The following is a 22,824-nucleotide window of genomic DNA, read 5'->3' as shown; positions in this document are numbered from 1 at the left end:
AATAAAATTATTTAAAAAAATAAAATAAAAAATAAATAAAAATAATAATAATAATAATAATAAAAACATCAGTATGTCAATATTTGTGTGTTTGAAATATGGAATGCACACAGTAATATGTGTAAGATATGATAGAAAATCATATTCGCAATCGCAACCTTTCCTCTGCCTGTCAAACGCCTCGTCAGCTCTGGGCGATACAGAAAGTGCCCCGAGGAGGCGGGTCTACGTAGCAGTTAAGCCAATTGCTAATTTAAGATATGAATGTATGACATAAAATGTAGCTAATCAGCGATTTTAATTCGAATCCAAGGAGGGCGATTATTTTATCGCCCCAAGCTCGCCCCTGATAAAATAAGGACCGGGCTCCAGTGGCGCCATTTTTACTAGACGACAATGGCGAGCGCAAACGTTACTCCTCCAAGACCCAACCCTAACTCGGTGAAATCTCTCCTCCAAGATCCGTTTGAGAGGAGAACTTTGTCAGAGAAAGTTCGGGTGAAAGAGCTGGGCCCAGATCAACCTGACCTCTCAATCAGACAGCAGGCTAGCGAGAAAGGGAAGCAGTATATGCGCGGCTTCTCCCGTAGCTGGTACACCAGGAAGGCTTGGCTAGCTGGGTGCACTGATGCTAATGCTTTATTTTGCTTTCCGTGCTTGCTTTTTAAAACGACGGGGTCAGATTCAGCATGGACAGGTACCGGAGTGAGGGATATGAAGCACCTGTCAGAGAAGGTAAAGAAACATGAGAACACCAGGGCACACATGGACAACTCTGTAAAGCTAGCTGTATTAGGAAGGGTGAACATTGCTACGCAGCTGGATGACGGCCACAGGATTGCGGTGAGGAAACACAATGAAGAGGTGGATAAAAACAGGCACATTCTATCCAAAATTATCGATTGTGTGAAGTTCTGTGGGGCTTTTGAGTTGGCCTTGCGTGGGCACGAGGAGACTGACTCCTCGGACAACCCCGGCATTTTCCGGGGCTTAGTGGATTTTGTTGCCTCCCTCGACAGTGTGCTGGAGGAGCACCTGAAGACAGCTACCGTTTTTAAGGGCACGTCAAAGACGATACAGAACGAGCTGTTGGAATGTATGCTGTCAGTGCTTAAGGATTACATCCTGGAGGAAGTAAAGAGTGCTGATTTTATCGCCATTCAAGGTGACGAGACGACTGACGTTTCCACCCACTAACGTGTTTCCAGACCATCAGAGACTCTGGGAACTTTGATGCCCCGACTGTCAGAGAGGCGGGGGGCTTTGTGAGGATGCTCGAAGACGAGGCTTTCTGTTTTTTCCTGGCACTGTTCCACAAGATCATGCCAAATGTGGACATGCTTTTCAGCCAGCTGCAGAAGAGGAACATCGACCCTGTCTTCATTAAAGCACTTGTCCAGAGGTTCACAGACAGCATGCTAACAATCAGGTAAATAACTATATTTACTATTGGCTGATAAAGATGTTGTTAGAAAGATGAATAGTTCACTTACAACAGTTTAAAAGCCTAAATGTGTCTGGTCATCAAAGTGAGTGATTATCATAGAGCCGTCACAATTATATTTGTTTTAGTATTTTAAAAGGAAAGAGAAGACACAATCAGACGTTGATAATAATGCAGGAAAGTACTACACAGTTTGTAATAATTATTCAGGTGTCCACCAGGTCAATTTCTAGAAGAGGCCTAGTTGTTATTGAAGATTAACTTTATTGCTAAGTGCACAGCAGAACAAAATTATGTTGCATCCCTCTCACAAATGTAATAGAAAAAGGCTTTAAAACGTAATAACATCAGTTAATTATGTACATCACAGGTTAAAAGCAGTTACTAGACATAGTTTGTGTGTATATACACACTATCTGTCTGTCTGTCTGTCTGTCTGTCTGTCTGTCTATATATATATATAAAATTCCTGTACAAATAAGATGACAGACACACACACACAGAGTAGCTCTGGCCGCATGTTTCTTTGTATATAGTTGACCTTAGCATAAAAAATCCAGTTATATATGGTACTCTAGAAAGTCTTAATAGTGTCTTTGCTAATATTACTGTATATATGTTGTTTTGTATCAATTAATTGTTGCAGTTCTGGAGCACATTAACAATTAGTCACATTTAGTATGATCATAAAATACTGTATGCTATTCTTCCAGTCAAAGGTTTGAGTTCATCCACTTGATATCCATTTCTATATTATACATCCTTTTATACAGTGTAAGATTTCCTATAAACTTTATAATAATTTCATGTTATTGTCCACTTTCCACTCTGTTCTGACAGCATGCCTGTTGCGTTGCCTGTTTACTACCAATGGTGAAAAGTTCACTTTAAATGCAAATGAAAGGCTTGGGTTTGTGTAATATGTTTTTGTGTAAGAATGCCTCAACTTTTTAATATTGGCATTAAATAATTACTGAATGTTTCACTGAGCACTGCTGTCCTGCAGTTTGTGTTAAAATATATTGCGATGGTTACAGGAAAAAAAAAGTATGGCACAGCCCCACCGAGAATATTTTTCACCAGCCGCCACTGCTTGGAGCAGGATACCCTGACACCCGGCTGTGGTGCCATCATAAGCCCTCGGGAGCGAGAGCCGAATCCCACTGGACTCCTGATGTGAGACGATAGGAGTGGCCGAGGGTGGTGGTATCGTTGGAGGAGGTGTGGGCAAACCTCCTCTCTCCCATCGTCCCAAGGTGTTCATCACCCTATCCATGGCGGCACCAAGATCTTGAAGAATAGCTGCCTGTTGTAGGACGCGCTCCTCGAGTGATCCGGTCGGTGCCGTCGTTCCTGCTGACTCCATGTTGTGGTGTGTGATTCTGTCACGGCTGTCAGAGAGATGCGGTTGAAGAAGTCAGGCGCAGGACACGGAACTCTCGGAAACGTACTTTAATCCGATATTGAAAAGATGAACACAGAATAACTCCACACAGGGAGGAAAATACCCGCTCACAAACGACATACGTGAAGGGAAACAATCACACACAAGATCCCGATGAGAGACAGGGGTAATTATAGGGCAACAATCAAACATAATGTGAAACAGGTGTAAACAATACAGACAAGACTAGACAGACACCGATAACATCGATCGGCAGCAGCTAGTACTCCGGGGACGACGAACGCCGAAGCCTGCCCGAGCAAGGAGGAGGAGCAGCCTCGGCAGAATCCGTGACATCAGGTCAAAAAGTATTTTTTTCTTTCGGATCTTCATCAGTGTTCGATTAATCTTGCCTGGCACAATGGAACCAATGGAATAGTCCCAAGGTATGCTTCTATTGTCTTTCGTTTCTCCTCTCCAGGGAGACTCAGTCCAGTGTATGACAATGGCCTCACTGCAGCACAGACGAGCAGGGTGATGTTCACTATGCCAATGTCCACCTCTATTGCTCCAATAACCAGGAAGTGCCTCTGTACTCCACTGTCCAACTGCCTCAACCCCAGAAAGAGGATGTCCAGTACGATGCTGTGAAATTCAACCCCCCCAGTGCTTCCATCCGGTGAGCAAGTCCAGCCATTACAACATCTAAGATAATTATTTAATTAGATTGTACTTTTGCTTGACAGGTAGGAATGCATAAATTACTTGTATGCAGACCAGCAGTTGTTTGGTTTAAACATATTAACATCTACATAATTACATAAAATGAGAACCTAGAACTGAAGATTGATGATGACATGTTGCGTCTCCTTTCATAACAGACCTCCGGCACAAGAAGCTGAGGAGGACCCCTCTGTGCTCTATAGCACAGTCCACAAACCCAGAACCAAGAAGACTACAACCAGACCTGAATAGAAGATGATCTTGGCTGCGTCCCAAATGGTACCTTGTTCCCTCTAGTGCACCAATGAACACAAACAAAAAGCACAGAATATACATTAAAAGAAGCTTACGTGTCACATGGAAAAGGATGTTTCGTGAATCTTGTCCCGCTTTGTTAGAAGTCAAGCATCTGTAGAGAGCGTGGACCTTGGCTTTCTGGATCTTTAGAGAACTCACAGTCTGCAGACAAACATGAGCTTTACAGTTATTTTACTGATTCATTGATATCATAAATGACTGCGATCACTTATAGAGGAAGGAATGGTCTTGACCTTGTGTAAGTGATCTGTGTTAGTGCTAATTCGATGGATAGGATTCTCCTGCTCTGTGGTATTGCTGATGTCCCTCTATTTGGTACAGCCCTCCAGCTTGACCCCAGAGTTCACCACTCCTGACCTGTAGGACAAAACCAAGCTCACTCAACTGACACACTGCTATAATCAGACACAGAATATCAATATAAGCACAGCACCGTACATACACAAATAAACATGCACACACAAATGTAAAAAGACAACTATGATCTTTATAAATACAATATGTAGGTCTATGGGTTTATTGGTCCCTGTTCACAGCTGGGAGATGGTTATTTCAGGAGAGGTTATGTCATTTATTTACAGACTGGAGTGGGTAGGACCGTCAAACAAACACACACCACGAGAGAGAGCGAGAGAGAGAATGTAAAACGGGGAGCTAGAGATGATTGGAGTGATGGTGGTAGGTAAGGATTGAGGGAAGATGAGGAGGTAGAGATGGGGTTTCACAGGAAGAAGCCTTTAGACAGAGTATTGCAATGGGAACAACAGGAAAACCCGACCAGGACTGAGGAAGTGCTTGGATGTGCAGGCTGAAGATAAGGCCTTACTGATGGTATGTGCTGTGGACTGGACCATACACTCCATCAACAATCCTCACATTACTGCATACCTGAGGGGCCCATTCACTAATCACAACCCATTCTGAAGCCCCAGCTCTACCCAATCACAATCTTCCTAAGAGACTCAATCATCAAAGTTCTCTTGAATACAAGGCTAAGCATAAGATTCTCCATAGAGAATACTGGGATCATATGGAAAACACATACAACATCATACAAACACACAAAGATAAGCTTGGTCTTCATGTTTTTCTCAGTCTAACTCACCCTGGTGTTGTTAAACTATGCACACAACTTACTGTGAGAAGTATGAAGCACATCCACTTATCTGATGCAGGTCAGAGGGCACACTCATTGTCTCTGTTAATGCTTTCATCAACATCTAGAATGCTGTTTTTCCTCCACAGAATCAACAACCTGTTGACAATGACCATCTGAGGACCATCAGGGTGAGGTTACACACACGCGCACGAACACACACACACACACACAGTGAATGTGAGACTTACTGGAAGATGATTGGGCAGTCCTCTCTGGACATCCACTGCCATTGGATGTGTGGGGGGGTGGGGATTCCACGGGCGGTGCACCTAAGGGTGGGGCTGCTGGCATACATGTGGACATCCATGTCCATGGCAACCCCCTTCTCAATGATATGGGGACGGAATGAGGAGACATGAACCAAGACTTGACAGGTGCAAACTCCACATGGCCCTGGGCTAAGAGCAGTATGAACGAGGCAATGGTCACATCACAATTTAAGTCTAAGACAGAGGTACAGTATAAAGGAGAAAGAGAGGGGGAAATTATAGGACAAAGGGGAGAGGAAGAGAACTGGAGAGAGTAGTGAGAGAGGAATGGTAGAGAGGAGGGGAGGAGGTACATACCATTGACCAAGACCTGGACAGAGCGACTCTTCTCTTCTTTTCTTATCTTATTGGTCAAGACCACGGTGTAATTCCAGGCATCGTTCTCAGTAATTTCAAGCATTGTGAGAGTCCCTGGCAGGTTTAAATCGATAGTCATCCTTACTGATAGGCTGGCCATTCTTGTACCTGCAGAAATAAGGACAGGTTACATTTACATTACTTAGAATACAATACAAACTACTGCAAGTATATATATCATTACTGTACATGATCAAAGTACCATCTGACTGTAGGTTCTGGGTAGGCGTCGAACTTGACTGGTATCTTAGTGGTCTGGCTAACGTTCACCCCCAGAACCTTAACCCACTTGTGGTCATCGAAAACAATAAAAGGCTTTTCTAATGACAACAAAAACAACACAAACGTCATCAGAACAATTCAATGTCACAAAATAACATAATGGATTATTGTGCCAAAAAAACAGACCAGGGGAAATATTCAAACTAAACTAACAAGAGGATATCCGCAAAAAAAGTGTACTCTGGAAAACCTCTGGACTATGTACCTTGGACAACTGATGTGGCTTAAATCACTAAGAACCTGATGTACCTACCATAGACCATGAGAGATGTAGATGCACTTTTGACCATTTGTCCACTGGAGGCTGTGCATTTGTATTCTCCTGTGTAGTTGACAGTCACATTCTCCACTATTAGTTTATTGGAAAGCTCTAGATGGTTCCACAGCTTCTTCTTGTGTGACGTGGTGTAGGCCCGCACAGAGCCATTCACTGGGGCCTGCAAGAGGGGCAAAAGGGAGAGCGAGGGGATAAGAGCTCCATAAATCAACCTAAAGACTGGTATAGGGGAGAGTGGGTAAGTTGAGCAATTTTCTACATTCAGCTTCACTCTGTCAAGGGAAATATAGTATTCTTTCTAACAAAGATATCTACATATATTTCAGGATGTTGTGTATCCCTGGAAATAGTATGAAGTCATGTAAACATTACAGTTTTGAAAATATAGCTTGTCCGGGTATGGGGTAAGTTAAGCCGCCTACACATTTCATAATCACAATCGCTTTTTTGTCTTTTAATCATTTTTACCATATTTGAACACAGGCGTAACACCAAACAAACAGTTTGTACTTTTTAAAACACTTTTAACATAGGCCAAGCCCTGTTGTTACCTCATATCCCAGCACTAATGCCTTGCATTACTTCTGGGAAGAAAACACCTCAATTTGCTCAACTTGCCATTGGCTCAACCATTGGCTGAACTTACCCCAAGGCAAACATTTTGACTATATTAGCCCACACAGCTACAAGGATGCACTTTCATGCTAGGTTTAGGACCTCATATTGAAGCTTATAGAGACCCCAACTGTTGTATAGAACAATCTTACAATTATCTACATTGGTTTAGATACAAGCATCATGAAACCTCTAACACAATAAATGTATTTGTCTTGGTGAAAATCTTTAATTTTTTTTATCTAACTTGCTTACCATTTTTTCCATGTGGTTTCTTCCTTCACAGACTCCATGAAATGATGACCTCTATTTAAATATTTGATCAAATTATTAATTTTGTGTTTGTTTCCTAAAAACAAGGGTGGCTCAACTTAACCCATTTGTCGCAACCTACCCCAGTCTCCCCTAAGCGTACATGAGAAGATGATACCATGAACTATATAAGGGCAGTCTTGAACTGAAGTTGTGTTTTTAAAAAAAGTTCCTGAAAGCAGTGTGATGAGTAACATGTCTGTCAATAAAGCCTAAGTCAGTGATTTCATGTTGATTTAGTGATCACAGTCGGTCTATAAGGGTGGGCAATGCAGGGTACTGACCAGGCTGAGAGGGTGTGTCCAGGTGAAGTCAATGGCAACGTTGAGCTTTGTGTTGACAGTGCAGTTGAGCACCAGTCTCTCCCCCACAGACAGCCTCTCATGTGCCGGCGTCAGGGTGAGGTTATGGATCTTATATCCTGCGGAGAAGGGAGGGGAGACACTGCGGAGCGGTGAGCAGACTATTGTTCTCCTGAGACTCACAAACACACACAGGGTACATGCATGCAGACAATACACTTAGATAAACACACACATACATTAAGTTATGTAAACACAAATAAATAAAAACTTGACACTTTGAATGAGACCTTGGCAAGGTAAGTGATGCATAGAGTGGATCAAACAGGATCCATACACTAAACTAAAACCTAACCCACTTACCAACAACAGCAACCATGTAGAGAGGTGATTTGTAGGTCTCGTTGCGTATGTGTGTCTGACAGAAGACCAGCATAGCTGATCAGGTGACTGGGAACTGAGAAACCCTTCATGCTTTCCCAAAAAATATCCTTCCCGTTCGGATAGTTCTTTCTTGGGAAACTTCTGATGAAGAGGTCACACAAAATATATATATACAGTGGGGGGAACAAGTATTTGATACACTGCCGATTTTGCAGGTTTTCCTACTTACAAAGCATGTAGAGGTCTGCAATTTTTATCATAGGTACACTTCAACTGTGAGAGACGGAATCTAAAACAAAAATCCAGAAAATCACATTGTATGATTTTTAAGTAATTAATTTGCATTTTATTGCATGACATAAGTATTTGATCACCTACCAACCAGTAAGAATTCCGGCTCTCACAGACCTGTTAGTTTTTCTTTAAGAAGCCCTCCTGTTCTCCACTCATTACCTGTATTAACTGCACCTGTTTGAACTCGTTACCTGTATAAAAAGACACCTGTCCACACACTCAATCAAACAGACTCCAACCTCTCCACAATGGCCAAGACCAGAGCGCTGTTTAAGGACATCAGGGTTAAAATTGTAGACCTGCACAAGGCTGGGATGGCCTACAGGACAATAGGCAAGCAGCTTGGTGAGAAGGCAACAACTGTTGGCGCAATTATTAGAAAATGGAAGAAGTTCAAGATGACGGTCAATCACTCTCGGTCTGGGGCTCCATGCAAGATCTCACCTCGTGGGGCATCAATGATCATGAGGAAGGTGAGGGATCTGGTCAATGACCTGAAGAGAGCTGGGACCACAGTCTCAAAGAAAACCATTAGTAACACACTACGCCGTCATGGATTAAAATCCTGCAGCGCACGCAAGGTCCCCCTGCTCAAGCCAGCGCATGTCCAGGCCCGTCTGAAGTTTGCCAATGACCATCTGGATGATCCAGAGGAGGAATGGGAGAAGGTCATGTGGTCTGATGAGGCAAAAATAGAGCTTTTTGGTCTAAATTCCACTCGCCGTGTTTGGAGGAAGAAGAAGGATGAGTACAACCCCAAGAACACCATCCCAACCGTGAAGCATGAAGGTGGAAAAATCATTCTTTGGGGATGCTTTTCTGCAAAGGGGACAGGACGACTGTACGGTATTGAGGGGAGGATGGAAGGGGCCATGTATCGCGAGATCTTGGCCAACAACCTCCTTCCCTCAGTAAGAGCATTGAAGATGGGTCGTGGCTGGGTCTTCCAGCATGACAACGACCTGAAACACACAGCCAGGGCAACTAAGGAGTGGCTCCGTAAGAAGCATCTCAAGGTCCTGGAGTGGCCTAGCCAGTCTCCAGACCTGAACCCAATAGAACATCTTTGGAGGGAGCTGAAAGTCCGTATTGCCCAGCGACAGCCCCAAAACCTGAAGGATCTGGAGAAGGTCTGTATGGAGGAGTGGGCCAAAATCCCTGCTGCAGTGTGTGCAAACCTGGTCAAGACCTACAGGAAACGTATGATCTCTGTAATTGCAAACAAACGTTTCTGTAACAAATATTAAGTTCTGCTTTTCTGATGTATCAAATACTTATGTCATGCAATAAAAAGCAAATTAATTACTTTAAAATCCTACAATGTGATTTTCTGGATTTTTGTTTTAGATTCCGTCTCTCACAGTTGAAGTGTACCTATGATAAAAATTACAGACCTCTACATGCTTTGTAAGTAGGAAAACCTGCAAAATCGGCAGTGTATCAAATACTTGTTCTCCCCACTGTATGTCCAAACAATACAGATTTACCGTTTCAGGTGTCTTTTTAAAGAACTAGCATGGATCAACCCCCTCTCTGTCTTTCTGTACTCTCTCTAACACTTGTAAATCAACTACTGGAGGTGGGAATAGCCATGGTGGACTCACAGGGATAGGTACGGTGGGGCTAAAGTCCCTGCCATACAATCCCATCTGCCTCGCCTGGTTATCACCCACCCATCCAAAGGTTTTATTCTGTCCATGTTCATGCTCCCAACTTTTCTGTAGCACCCTTTTTGTGGGGTGACACACCCCATGTTCCTGTAAGTTAACCCAATAATTAATTGCCAGCGATTGCCTTCTAATATGTAATGGCAAGGAAAATAAATGTCTTAAAAAATGGAAGGCAGTCATTACCACAACCACAAATTCAAAAATATACATCGTAGAAATTCATGTAAACAGAAATGTGCTTTTAGATTTTAAGGTTAGGGTCAGGCATAATGTTAGCAGTGTGGTCATTGGGGAGTAAAAAGTACAAACAAAATGAAACAGGGACTCGCTCCTGCAGGTTCATGCTCTACTACATCCGTAAAGTTTGATCCTACTTCACACAGGAAGCAGAACAGATCCTAATCCAGGCGTTTCTCATCTCCCGTCTGGACTACTGCAACTCAGTATCAGGTCATTAACATAAAAAATATATATATTAAATGTTCTTATTACATGCTAGAACAAAACAAATATAGTGTTGAGTTTTTGCTCTCATCTGATTGGCAGGTAATCCATCAATCAACTACAAAGTAGCAGTAGGTGGGATCTCCACTCATAACAATAGTAACAATGCAAAACAAAACGTTTTACAATAAGATTCACATGGATACATTAATTCATATCAAATCCTGGTCTCTTCTACATAATACAACTAATGAATATGCAATCAGCAATGTAAAACAAAACAAGAAACATGAAACCACATTCCAGATGTATGTTTTACAATGACATTTACATGCAAGCATTCGTTCCATGTAACAAATCACCAATAAAAAGTAGATATTATCAAGTGTATTTCAGAAATTTGCATCCTGTAGCACTAACTCCAAAAAGTTTTGGGACACTGTAAAGTCCATGGAGAATAAGAGCACTTCCTCCCAGCTGCCCACTGCACTGAGGCTAGGAAACACTATCACCACCGATAAATCTACAATAATCGAGAATTTCAACAAGCATTTTGCTACAGCTGGCCATGCTTTCCATCTGGCTACCACTAACCCGGCCACCAACTCTGCACCCTCTGCTGCAACTTGCCCATGCCCCCCCCGCTTCTCCTTCACACAAATTCAGACAGCTGATGTTTTGAAAGCGCTGCAAAATCTGGACCCCTACAAATCAGCTGGGCTAGACAATCTGGACCCTTTCTTTCTAAAACTAGCCGCCGAAATTGTCGCAACCCCTATTACTAGTCTGTTCAACCTCTCTTTCATAACGTCTGAGATCCCCAGAGATTGGAAAGCTGCCGCGGTCATCCCCCTCTTCAAAGGGGGTGACACTCTAGATCCAAACTGCTACAGACCTATATCCATCCTGCCCTGTCTTTCGAAAGTATTTGAAAGCCAAGTTAACAAACAGATCACCGACCATTTCGAATACCACCGTACCTTCTCCGCTATGCAATCCGGTTTCCGAGCTGGTCACGGGTGCACTTCAGCCACGCTCAAGGTCCTAAACGATATTATAACCGCGATTGATAATAGACAGTACTGTGCAGCCGTCTTCATCGACCTGGCCAAGGCTTTCGACTCTGTCAACCACCGCATTCTTATTGGCAGACTAAATAGCCTTGGTTTCTCAAATGACTGCCTCGCCTGGTTCACCAACTACTTCTCAGATAGAGTTCAGTGTGTCAAATCGGAGGGCCTGTTGTCTGGACCTATGGCAGTCTCTATGGGGGTGCCACAGGGTTCAATTCTTGGGCCGACACTTTTCTCTGTGTATATCAATGATGTCGCTCTTGCTGCTGGTGACTCTCAGATCCACCTCTACGCAGACGACACCATTTTGCATACATCTGGCCCTTCATTGGACACTGTGTTAACAAACCTCCAAACGAGCTTCAATGCCATACAACAATCCTTCAGTAGCCTCCAACTGCTCTTAAACACTAGTAAAACTAAATGAATGCTTTTCAATCGAACGCTGCTGGCACCCGCCCACCCGACTAGAATCACCACTCTCGACGGGTCTGACCTAGAGTATGTGGACAACTACAAATACCTAGGTGTCTGGTTAGACTGTAAACTCAACTTCCAGACTCACATAAAGAATCTCCAATCCAAAGTTAAATCTAGAATCGGCTTCCTATTTCGCAACAAAGCCTCCTTCACTCATGCTGCCAAACATGCCCTCATAAAACTGACTATCCTACCAATCCTTGACTTCGGCGATGTCATTTACAAAATAGCCTCCAACACTCTACTCAGCAAATTGGATGTAGTCTATCACAGTGCCATCCGTTTTGTCTCCAAAGCCCCATACACTACCCACCACTGTGACCTGTACGCTCTTGTTGGCTGGTCCTCACTACATGTTCGTCGTCAAACCCACTGGCTCCAGGCCATCTATAAATCACTGCTAGGCAAATCCCCGCCTTATCTTAGCTCATTGGTCACCATAGCAGCACCCACCCGCAGTCTGCGCTCCAGCAGGTATATCTCACTGGTCATTCCCAAAGCCAACACCTCCTTTGGCCGCCATTCCTTCCAGTTCTCTGCTGCCAATGACTGGAACGAATTGCAAAAATCTCTGAAGCTGGAGACTCTTGTCTCCCTCAATAACTTTAAGCATCAGTTGTCAGAGCACCTTACCGATCACTGCACCTGTACACAGCCCATCTGAAATTAGCCCACCCAACTACCTCATCCCTATATTGTTATTTATTTTGCTATTTTGCACCCCAGTATCTCTATTTGCACATAATCTCTTGCACATCTAGCATTCCAGTGTTAATACTATTGTAATTATTCTGCACTATAGCCTATTTATTGCCTTACCTCCATAACTTGCTACATTTGCACACACTGTATATATATTTTCTGTTGTATTTTTGACTTTATGTTTTTTACCCCATATGTAACTCTGTGTTGTTTTTATTGCACTGCTTTGCTTTATCTTGGCCTGGTCGCAGTTGTAAATGAGAACCTGTTCTCAACTGGCTTACCTGGTTAAATAAAGGTTAAATAAAAAAATAAAATAAAAAGTGAAGAGAGAGAGAAGTTTGGAGGAGACCTTACTAGCCGTGAGAAAACAGAAGAGTGTGAGGTCTGTGGCTGACATGACCTATATGTACTGATGGGCAGAGCTGGCTTCCTGTCCCCATTTTTTTTATTTTACCTTTATTTAACTAGGCAAGTCAGTTAAGAACAAAGTTCTTATTTACAATGACGGCCTACACCTGCCAAACCCGGATGACGCTGGGCCAATTGTGGCCTAATTGTGCGCCGCCCTATGGGACTCCCAATCACGGCCGGTTGTGATACAGCCTGGAATCGAACCAGGGGGTCGCCTCAAGCAAGTGACGCCTCAAGCACTGAGATGCAGTGCCTTAGACCACTGCGCCACTTCCTGCCCCCGTGACGCCTCTTCCTAACAACAAACACATCGTTCGATTCACAATAAAAATGTGTGAACATCTTTCTGGAGCACTCTTAACATACAATGAGGAAAGTTGAAAGATATCACTATTAAAATCCTTTAAAATAAATGCAACAACATAATTTGACCACTAATAGGCCTATGGCTTCTGTACTTCTGTATGTCCCATCAGCTACACTAAAACCTGGTGAAGGGTTTTACAATAAATATGTGAACATCTTTTAGGACCAAACTAATTATACAAGACGCCTACGATCCTTATAAAAAATAGATTATTATTATTATAGATTTTAAAAAAACATAACTAATGTGATAAGCAGATGTTGTTGAGCAGATAATGAATTACATTTATTGATCTGTTGAATACACACCTAGTATTATTAAAATATATCTATAAAACTGTTTATATTTATTTATAGACAGTTACAAGGCTTCTCTCCTGTGTATAATTGGTGTTTAGTCAGGTCTCCTGATTGACTGAAGCTCTTCCCACAATCAAAGCAGGTGTAAGGCTTCTCCCCTGTATGAATTCTGAGATTTAAGGTTTTAGGTGCAGCAAAACGCTTCCCACACAGAGCAATGGTAAGGTTTCTCTCCGGTATGAATCCGCTGGTGAATGATCACTTCCTTCTGTTTAGCAAATCTCTTCCCACAGTCAAAGCAGCAGTGGTGAGGTTTCTTCCCTATACATCTCTGCTGGTGTTTCTTGAGGTGTTCTGATCTGGAGAGACTCTTCTCTGTCTTGTCAGCATCATGATGTTGTCGAGGCTCCCCAGATGATAATCAATGCTGACCTTGTTATGAGTAAAACTTGATAAGGACCTTACCATTTTGACCCTAATGTCTCTGTTACATATTTTTTTACCATTATCTACTGTTCTGGCACTATGTCATGTCCCCCCTCAGGAGTTATTCCCCACGCCTCTTTTACTTGTCTGTCTATGATTTCTTGAATCAGAATTTTAGCTGTGTGTTGTGCGTTCCTTTCTTAGTAGGGTAGGCTTCAACCCATCGTGAGAAACGATCAACAACAACCAGCACATCTTCCTGTAGTCCACTGTCACCCGCCAATCACCATTCCATTTTTTCCCCCTGGCTATACTGGGCTATTAGAGGCAGAATGTGTATTTTCAACAATACCAATGTCCCATAGATCTTTAATCACTACTTTAGTAGCGGCAATAGCTTTCTTGATAACAGGATATTGTTTTGTGCAAGGTGGGGCAACACCTGTCAAGAACACTGGTTCCATATCCAAAGTTCCACACAAATTTTTCTTCATAGTCCAAATAGCATGGTTCTGAACTGTAGATTCCTGCAGTTGTCTAATTTGCCAAGTCACCTTTCCTTCAGAGATGTTCAGTGTAGAGTCAAGTTGCATAATAACATCAAGGCCTAAGATAGGTTGTTCAAAGGAGCCTATCCACACCCCTGCATCAATCTTCATTGGCCCAATAGAAATTGATAATGGTTTGGTCTGCTTCATATCTGTCTTCACCCCCCACTCCTGTTGCTCTCATCTTCTTGCCTGTGTACTGAGGACATTTATTTTGCATAAGATATGGGCAATACAGTGACTTCAGCACCTGTATCTACTATGAAATCTACTGCAAAGTTGTTAACCATCATGTTCACATATATTCCATCCAATTTTAGTATGTACAACAGCTGAGATGGGACCTAAGAGGGGGTCTGTGAGTTTCCATCCACAGCATCCAGCAAACTCTGCTGCTGAGCCGTAGAGAGCTTCTTACATTTCTGCATCAGCATTGTGTCGTTGGGGATGTTGTCCTGTTTCCATATTCCCTTAGACGGAACCTGCTTCTCCTGGCCACTTCTCATACGGACACGTTTTCTTTTCCGACATTCTTTTTGCCAGTGACCAGAACTCCCGCAATAATGACATACACCAGGTTTCTCTTCTGCGGAACGAGTAATGTTGTTGGTTTCACTCGGAACCTGCACAACTCTGATGACAGCCGTTTTATTATGTTGATTGATGTCTCTGTCCAGTCGTGACAGCATGTCAATGATGTCGCCATAGTTTTGTCTCTCCCAATCAGCAGTTGTGGAAACAAAAGTTTTGCGCAAATCATCATATATGGATTGCATCAATGTATGTGTGATTGCCCCATTTTTGGATGACTTGAGTGCATTTTCATCTTCCATGTTGGGTAACCCACTGTATCTAACCACCTCTGCTCTAAACCTTTCTTCAAATTCAGCAAACGGTTCTTTCGGTTTTTGGATACATTTGGTTATCTCTCCCCAATTGGTGGTGGCATTGGTCAGACCCTTAAGGAAAACATGTATGGCTCTCCATCCATCGGCCACATCTTGCTCTTCACCACCCACAGCGCTATAAACCTTTTCTTCAAATACACCATGTTCACGGGTGTTCAAAACAAAGCCTAACAACTGTAATCCATCATATGGATGTAGATTGTAGAGTTTTTTTAATCGCTTTAAATGGTTCCACGTCTTCATACCCACGTCTCGTGGATGCTTCAAAGTCTTTGACCATTCATCCACGTTTTGGAGATGCTGATTTATGTGTGATTACTGTCAAGGGGGTTTGTCTTTACTCCCTTTAACAGCCTGTGTTCTGATTGGCCTAAGACATCGTTTGTCACCGCTGTCAGAATCTGTTGACTCAAAGCCAGGCAGTGCTGACCAGATGCTTGAAACCCGATCTGCCTTGCACAACTCAGCATGAGGGTAGAACAGAGAGCCCACAGGTGGGGGCCAAGTCTTCCTTTAGCACTCCTGCAATTGTTGAATTTCCTCTTTTAATGTTAGTATCTGTTCCCCAAGAGCCTTCAAACTCTCTTCACCTCTTTGCTAGAACTTAATTGGGTCATTTCACTGTGTGTGTGTGTGGGTGAAGTGGGAATCTGACCTAGGGTCGAATTGCTCGCTCTTACTTAAATCCATGGCTGTCCTACTTTATCAGAGACTGAAACCAGACTGTGGCCTTTTGCCTCTCTCCTCAAACAAAGTGGAAAGAGCAGCCAGGGTTGAGCAGAGTTCAGGCTAAACCTTTGTCTCTCCTTGGCTATATTCTTGATTGATTACAGCATGATGGGGTGGGGTTTGTGTATGTTTGAAAGATTTAAGTATGGACCTGTCATGTCCAACAATAAGTCTTCAGGTCAAGCCCGGGAGAGCCGGGGTTAAACAGAGTTTAAACTAAACATGAGTGTTTTTGCAAGATAAGGGATTGAATGATTGTATTACTATTGATTCTGAACTGAATGAAAGTCTAATTTAGCCGCCATCATAGACAAAGGAAGTAGGCGGAGCGATAAAGAGAGGGAAACTGAAGAGGGAGGGATTTTAAGCTAGGGTGTGTGTGAAGGAGACTATATAGCTAGGGAAGAGAGAGAGAGAGAAAAGGGGGCTACTCTGCAGACCAGCACGGGCTTTGTTGAATTGAAATAAAGTCAAAATCTTGATTCTACAAAAACTCTGGAAGAACTTTGATTTTTAATAAAGTATAGTGATTCATTTCCACAACACCATCCTCCCCTACTTTACTCTGTACCTGGAATAGGGGCGGCAGGTAGCCTAGTGGTTTAGAGCGTTGGGCCAGTAACCCGAGCCGACTAGGTGAAAAATCTGTCGATGTGCCATTGAGCAACTTAACCCTAATTTCTCCTGTAAATCGCTCTAGATGACATTGCCTGCTAAATGACTAAAATGTAAACAATGAATAGATGCCTCCCCTTAGTGTCACTGTTTCACTGCTCCTGCCATCTCTGCACCACCACTGCCCATATCATTCCCTTAGTCTCTGCCTTGCTCATTGGCACCTTAACCTCCAGTCTCCTAAGGGCCTGTTTAGCTAGCATACAGTGGGGGGAAAAAGTATTTAGTCAGCCACCAATTGTGCAAGTTCTCCCACTTAAAAAGATGAGAGAGGCCTGTAATTTTCATCATAGGTACACGTCAACTATGACATACAAAATGAGAAGAAAAGAAATCCAGAAAATCACATTGTAGGATTTTTAATGAATTTATTTGCAAATTATGGTGGAAAATAAGTATTTGGTCACCTACAAACAAGCAAGATTTCTGGCTCTCACAGACCTGTAACTTCTTCTTTAAGAGGCTCCTCTGTCCTCCACTCGATACCTGTATTAATGGCACCTGTTTGAACTTGTTATCAGTATAAAAGACACCTGTCCACAACTTCAAACAGTCACACTCCAAACTCCACTATGGCCAAGACCAAAGAGCTGTCAAAGGACACCAGAAACAAAATTGTAGACCTGCACCAGGCTGGGAAGACTGAATCTGCAATAGGTAAGCAGCTTGGTTTGAAGAAATCAACTGTGGGAGCAATTATTAGGAAATGGAAGACATACAAGACCACTGATAATCTCCCTCGATCTGGGGCTCCACGCAAGATCTCACCCCGTGGGGTCAAAATGATCAAAAGAACGGTGAGCAAAAATCCCAGAACCACACAGGGGGACCTAGTGAATGACATGCAGAGAGCTGGGACCAAAGTAACAAAGCCTACCATCAGTAACACACTACGCCGCCAGGGACTCAAATCCTGCAGTGCCAGACGTGTCCCCCTGCTTAAGCCAGTACATGTCCAGGCCCGTCTGAAGTTTGCTAGAGTGCATTTGGATGATCCAGAAGAGGATTGGGAGAATGTTATATGGTCAGATGAAACCAAAATATAACTTTTTGGTAAAAACTCAACTCGTCGTGTTTGGAGGACAAAGAATGCTGAGTTGCATCCAAAGAACACCATACCTACTGTGAAGCATGGGGGTGGAAACATCATGCTTTGGGGCTGTTTTTCTGAAAAGGGACCAGGACGACTGATCCGTGTAAAGGAAAGAATGAATGGGGCCATTTATCGTGAGATTTTGAGTGAAAACCTCCTTCCATCAGCAAGGGCATTGAAGATGAAACGTGGCTGGGTCTTTCAGCATGACAATGATCCCAAACACACCGCCCGGGCAACGAAGGAGTGGCTTCGTAAGAAGCATTTCAAGGTCCTGGAGTGGCCTAGCCAGTCTCCAGATCTCAACCCCATAGAAAATCTTTGGAGGGAGTTGAAAGTCCATGTTGCCCAGCGACAGCCCCAAAACATCACTGCTCTAGAGGAGATCTGCATGGAGGAATGGGCCAAAATACCAGCAACAGTGTGTGAAAACCTTGTGAAGACTTACAGAAAACGTTTGACCTGTGTCATTGCCAACAAAGGGTATATAACAAAGTATTGAGAAACTTTTGTTATTGACCAAATACTTATTTTCCACCATAATTTGCAAATAAATTCATAAAAAATCCTACAATGTGATTTTCTGGAATTTTTTTCTCTCATTTTGTCTGTCATAGTTGACGTGTACCTATGATGAAAATTACAGGCCTCGCATCTTTTTAATTTGGAGAACTTGCACAATTGGTGGCTGACTAAATACTTTTTCCCCCCACTGTAGTATACAATAGGGTTTAATATAGTCTACTATAGGGTCTACTATAAGGTTTAATATAGTATACTATAGGGTTTAATATAGTATACTATAGGGTCTACTATAGGATACTATAGGGTCTACTATAGGGTTTAATATAGTATACTATAGGGTCTACTATAGGGTTTAATATAGTATACTATAGGGTCTACTATAGGGTTTAATATAGTCTACTATAGGGTCTACTATAAGGTTTAATATAGTATACTATAGGGTCTACTATAGGGTTTAATATACACTGCTCAAAAAAATAAAGGGAACACTAAAATAACACATCCTAGATCTGAATGAATGAAATAATCTTATTAAATACTTTTTTCTTTACATAGTTGAATGTGCTGACAACAAAATCACACAAAAATTATCAATGGAAATAAAATGTATCAACCCATGGAGGTCTGGATTTGGAGTCACCCTCAAAATTAAAGTGGAAAACCACACTACAGGCTGATCCAACTTTGATGTAATGTCCTTAAAACAAGTCAAAATGAGGCTCAGTAGTGTGTGTGGCCTCCACGTGCCTGTATGACCTCCCTACAACGCCTGGGCATGCTCCTGAGCCAACTCCTGGACAGTCTGTGGTGCAACGTGGCGTTGGTGGATGGAGCGAGACATGATGTCCCAGATGTGCTCAATTGGATTCAGGTCTGGGGAACGGGCGGGCCAGTCCATAGCATCAATGCCTTCATCTTGCAGGAACTGCTGACACACTCCAGCCACATGAGGTCTAGCATTGTCTTGCATTAGGAGGAACCCAGGGCCAACTGCACCAGCATATGGTCTCACAAGGGGTCTGAGAATCTCATCTCGGTACCTAATGGCAGTCAGGCTACCTCTGGCGAGCACATGGAGGGCTGTGCGGCCCCCCAAAGAAATGCCACCTCACACCATGACTGACCCACCGCCAAACCGGTCATGCTGGAGGATGTTGCAGGCAGCAGAACGTTCTCCACGGCGTCTCCAGACTCTGTCACATCTGTCACATGTGCTCAGTGTGAACCTGCTTTCATCTGTGAAGAGCACAGGGTGCCAGTGGCGAATTTGCCAATCTTGGTGTTCTCTGGCAAATGCCAAACGTCCTGCACGGTGTTGGGCTGTAAGCACCTGTGGACGTCGGGACCTCATACCACCCTCATGGAGTCTGTTTCTAACCGTTTGAGCAGACACATGCACATTTGTGGCCTGCTGGAGGTCATTTTGCAGGGCTCTGGCAGTGCTCCTCCTGCTCCTCCTTGCACAAAGGCGGAGGTAGCAGTCCTGCTGCTGGGTTGTTGCCCTCCTACAGCCTCCTCCACGTCTCCTGATGTACTGGCCTGTCTCCTGGTAGCGCCTCCATGCTCTGGACACTATGCTGACAGACACAGTAAACCTTCTTGCCACAGCTCGCATTGATGTGCCATCCTGGATAAGCTGCACTACCTGAGCCACTTGTGTGGGTTGTAGACTCCGTCTCATGCTACCACTAGAGTGAAAGCACCGCCAGCATTCAAAAGTGACCAAAACAGCCAGGAAGCATAGGAACTGAGAAGTGGTCTGTGGTCACCACCTGCAAAACCAGTCCTTTATTGGGGGTGTCTTGCTAATTGCCTATAATTTCCACCTGTTGTCTATTCTATTTGCACAACAGCATGTGAAATGTATTGTCAATCAGTGTTGCTTCCTAAGTGGACAGTTTGATTTCACAGAAGTGTGATTGACCTGGAGTTACATTGTGTTGTTTAAGTGTTCCCTTTATTTTTCTGAGCAGTGTAGTATACTATAGAGCTTGGAACATTTCTACATGGGTTGCGGTCTCATGGCTTGAGACTGAGCTGTGGCTAAAAGCTTTGCTTTGTATATCTCAAAGGGAACAAGATAATATACCAAACTGGTCATTGCGCTGGTTGTTTTTTAGCTCTTTGCGTGTGTTTTAGCAAGAGGAAACTGTTGCCCATAATGTTGTAGAGTGTCAACAAACTAGGGAATAATTTCTGTAACTTCATTAATGTATAAGACTATACACCCACACTGTTGTTCACGTCAGACACGATTCAGACTTGAGAACTTAACATCGACTTAAGTCCCAAAATATTGTCTTTTGTCCATGTTTTATTGACTTGTCCATGTTAAGTCTACATATCTCAAGTCTGAATCTGGCCTTCATACACATCTAGCAATTAACATAGAAATTGTTTAGATTTTTTGTCAAATGCTTTTGTAAAATGCAATATTTATCATGAGATTGATTTTGGGTGAAACTATCCCTTTTTAAACCAAAGTATATGCTGGGCTTGATTTCACTAAGTATGCTCAATCTATTAAATAACACAATATAATCAGCTTTTTTAATGAGGCCTAACAATAAATGTACACAGTGATTTAAACATCACATCCATACACCAGACTAGAATATACCTACAAATAGTCTGTCTGAAATGGCATCCTATTCCCTATATAATGTTGGTTGACATTTGGGATGCAGCTATCCGCTCTAACAGTTAGAAGCCAAACAAATAATGCCAGGAACTCCAAATGTCCTTATGTTTCTCTTGTGGATTGCCGACGCATTGACGTCACACAATTAAATCAATGCTATGGTGATGCTTCGCGACAATTTCTTTTGACGGTTGAAGTGTGGTCGTCGAGTGGGCGTGTCACACTACACTCTTTGAAAAAAATTGCTTTTTAGAACCTTAAAGGGTTCTGCGGCTTTCTCCATAGGAGAACCTTTGAATAACCCTTTTGGGTTCCACCTGGAAATTAATATAATTAATAATGTCCCCTGTAGCTCAGTTGGTAGAGCATGGCGCTTGCAACGCCAGTGTTGTGGGTTCGTTTCCCACGGGGGGCCAGTATGAAAAATGTATGCACTCTAACTGTAAGTCGCTCTGGATAAGAGCGTCTGCTAAATGACTGTAAAATGTAATACATTATATTTTTCATTTCGTCAAACCCACTGGCTCCAGGCCATCTATAAATCACTGCTAGGCAAATCCCCGCCTTATCTTAGCTCATTGGTCACCATAGCAGCACCCACCCGTAGTCTGCGCTCCAGCAGGTATATCTCACTGGTCATTCCCAAAGCCAACACCTCCTTTGGCCGCCATTCCTTCCAGTTCTCTGCTGCCAATGACTGGAACGAATTGCAAAAGTCTCTGAAGCTGGAGACTCTTATCTCCCTCAATAACTTTAAGCATCAGTTGTCAGAGCACCTTACCGATCACTGCACCTGTACACAGCCCATCTGAAATTAGCCCACCCAACTACCTCATCCCTATATTGTTATTTATTTTGCTCTTTTGCACCCCAGTATCTCTATTTGCACATAATCTCTTGCACATCTAACATTCCAGTGTTAATACTATTGTAATTATTTTGCACTATAGCCTATTTATTGCCTTACCTCCATAACTTGCTACATTTGCACACACTGTATATATATTTTCTGTTGTATTTTTGACTATGTTTTTTTTACCCCATATGTAACTCTGTGTTGTTTTTATTGCACTGCTTTGCTTTATCTTGGCCAGGTCGCAGTTGTAAATGAGAACCTGTTCTCAACTGGCTTACCTGGTTAAATAAAGGTGAAATAAAAAAATTAATAAAAATTTTACCATGTGCTCTCCTCTAGCGTTTCTGCCCGAACAACACCCTTGACATTTGAGTATATATATTCATGATAACACAAGTTATTGCGCCTTAATGCTTAATCATGCACCCATGTTCCTATTTCGCAACAAATCCTCCTTCACTCATGCTGCCAAACATGCCCTCGTAAAACTGACTATCCTACCGATCCTTGACTTCGGCAAAAATAGCCTCCAACATAGCGCTCCAGCAGGTATATCTCACTGGTCATCCCCAAAGCCAACACCTCCTTTGGCCGCCATTCCTTCCAGTTCTCTGCTGCCAATGACTGGAACGAACTGCAAAAATCTCTGAAGCTGGAGACACTTATCTCCCTCACTAACTTTAAGCATCAGTTGTCAGAGCACCTTACCGATCACTGCACCTGTACACAGCCCATCTGTAATTAGGCCACCGAAATACCTCATCCCCATATTGTTATTTATTTTGCTCATTTGCACCCCAGTATCTCTATTTGCACATCATCTTTTGCACATTTATCATTCCAGTGTTAATTAC

General features: G+C 42.9%; 1 protein-coding gene across 1 annotated transcript; it reads right to left on the bottom strand.

Moving 5' to 3' along the window:
• Positions 1 to 5,689: 5,689 nt before the first annotated feature.
• Positions 5,690 to 7,878, bottom strand: LOC311119891 (vascular endothelial growth factor receptor 2-like; the record flags this gene model as incomplete). The annotated part of the gene is made up of 5 exons (XM_084194541.1): positions 5,690 to 5,762; positions 5,857 to 5,974; positions 6,190 to 6,373; positions 7,425 to 7,561; positions 7,806 to 7,878. The coding sequence occupies 5 exons, from the start codon at positions 7,876 to 7,878 to the stop codon at positions 5,690 to 5,692; spliced, it is 585 nt and encodes a 194-aa protein (XP_084050667.1).
• Between the last annotated feature and the right edge of the window lie 14,946 nt (positions 7,879 to 22,824).

This window comes from Coregonus lavaretus (assembly GCF_964263955.1).
Source record: "Coregonus lavaretus genome assembly, contig: HAP1_SCAFFOLD_55, whole genome shotgun sequence".
Lineage (NCBI taxonomy): Eukaryota > Metazoa > Chordata > Actinopteri > Salmoniformes > Salmonidae > Coregonus > Coregonus lavaretus.
Note: the sequence above shows the minus strand (reverse complement) of the source record. Positions and strands in the feature narration are given on the sequence as shown.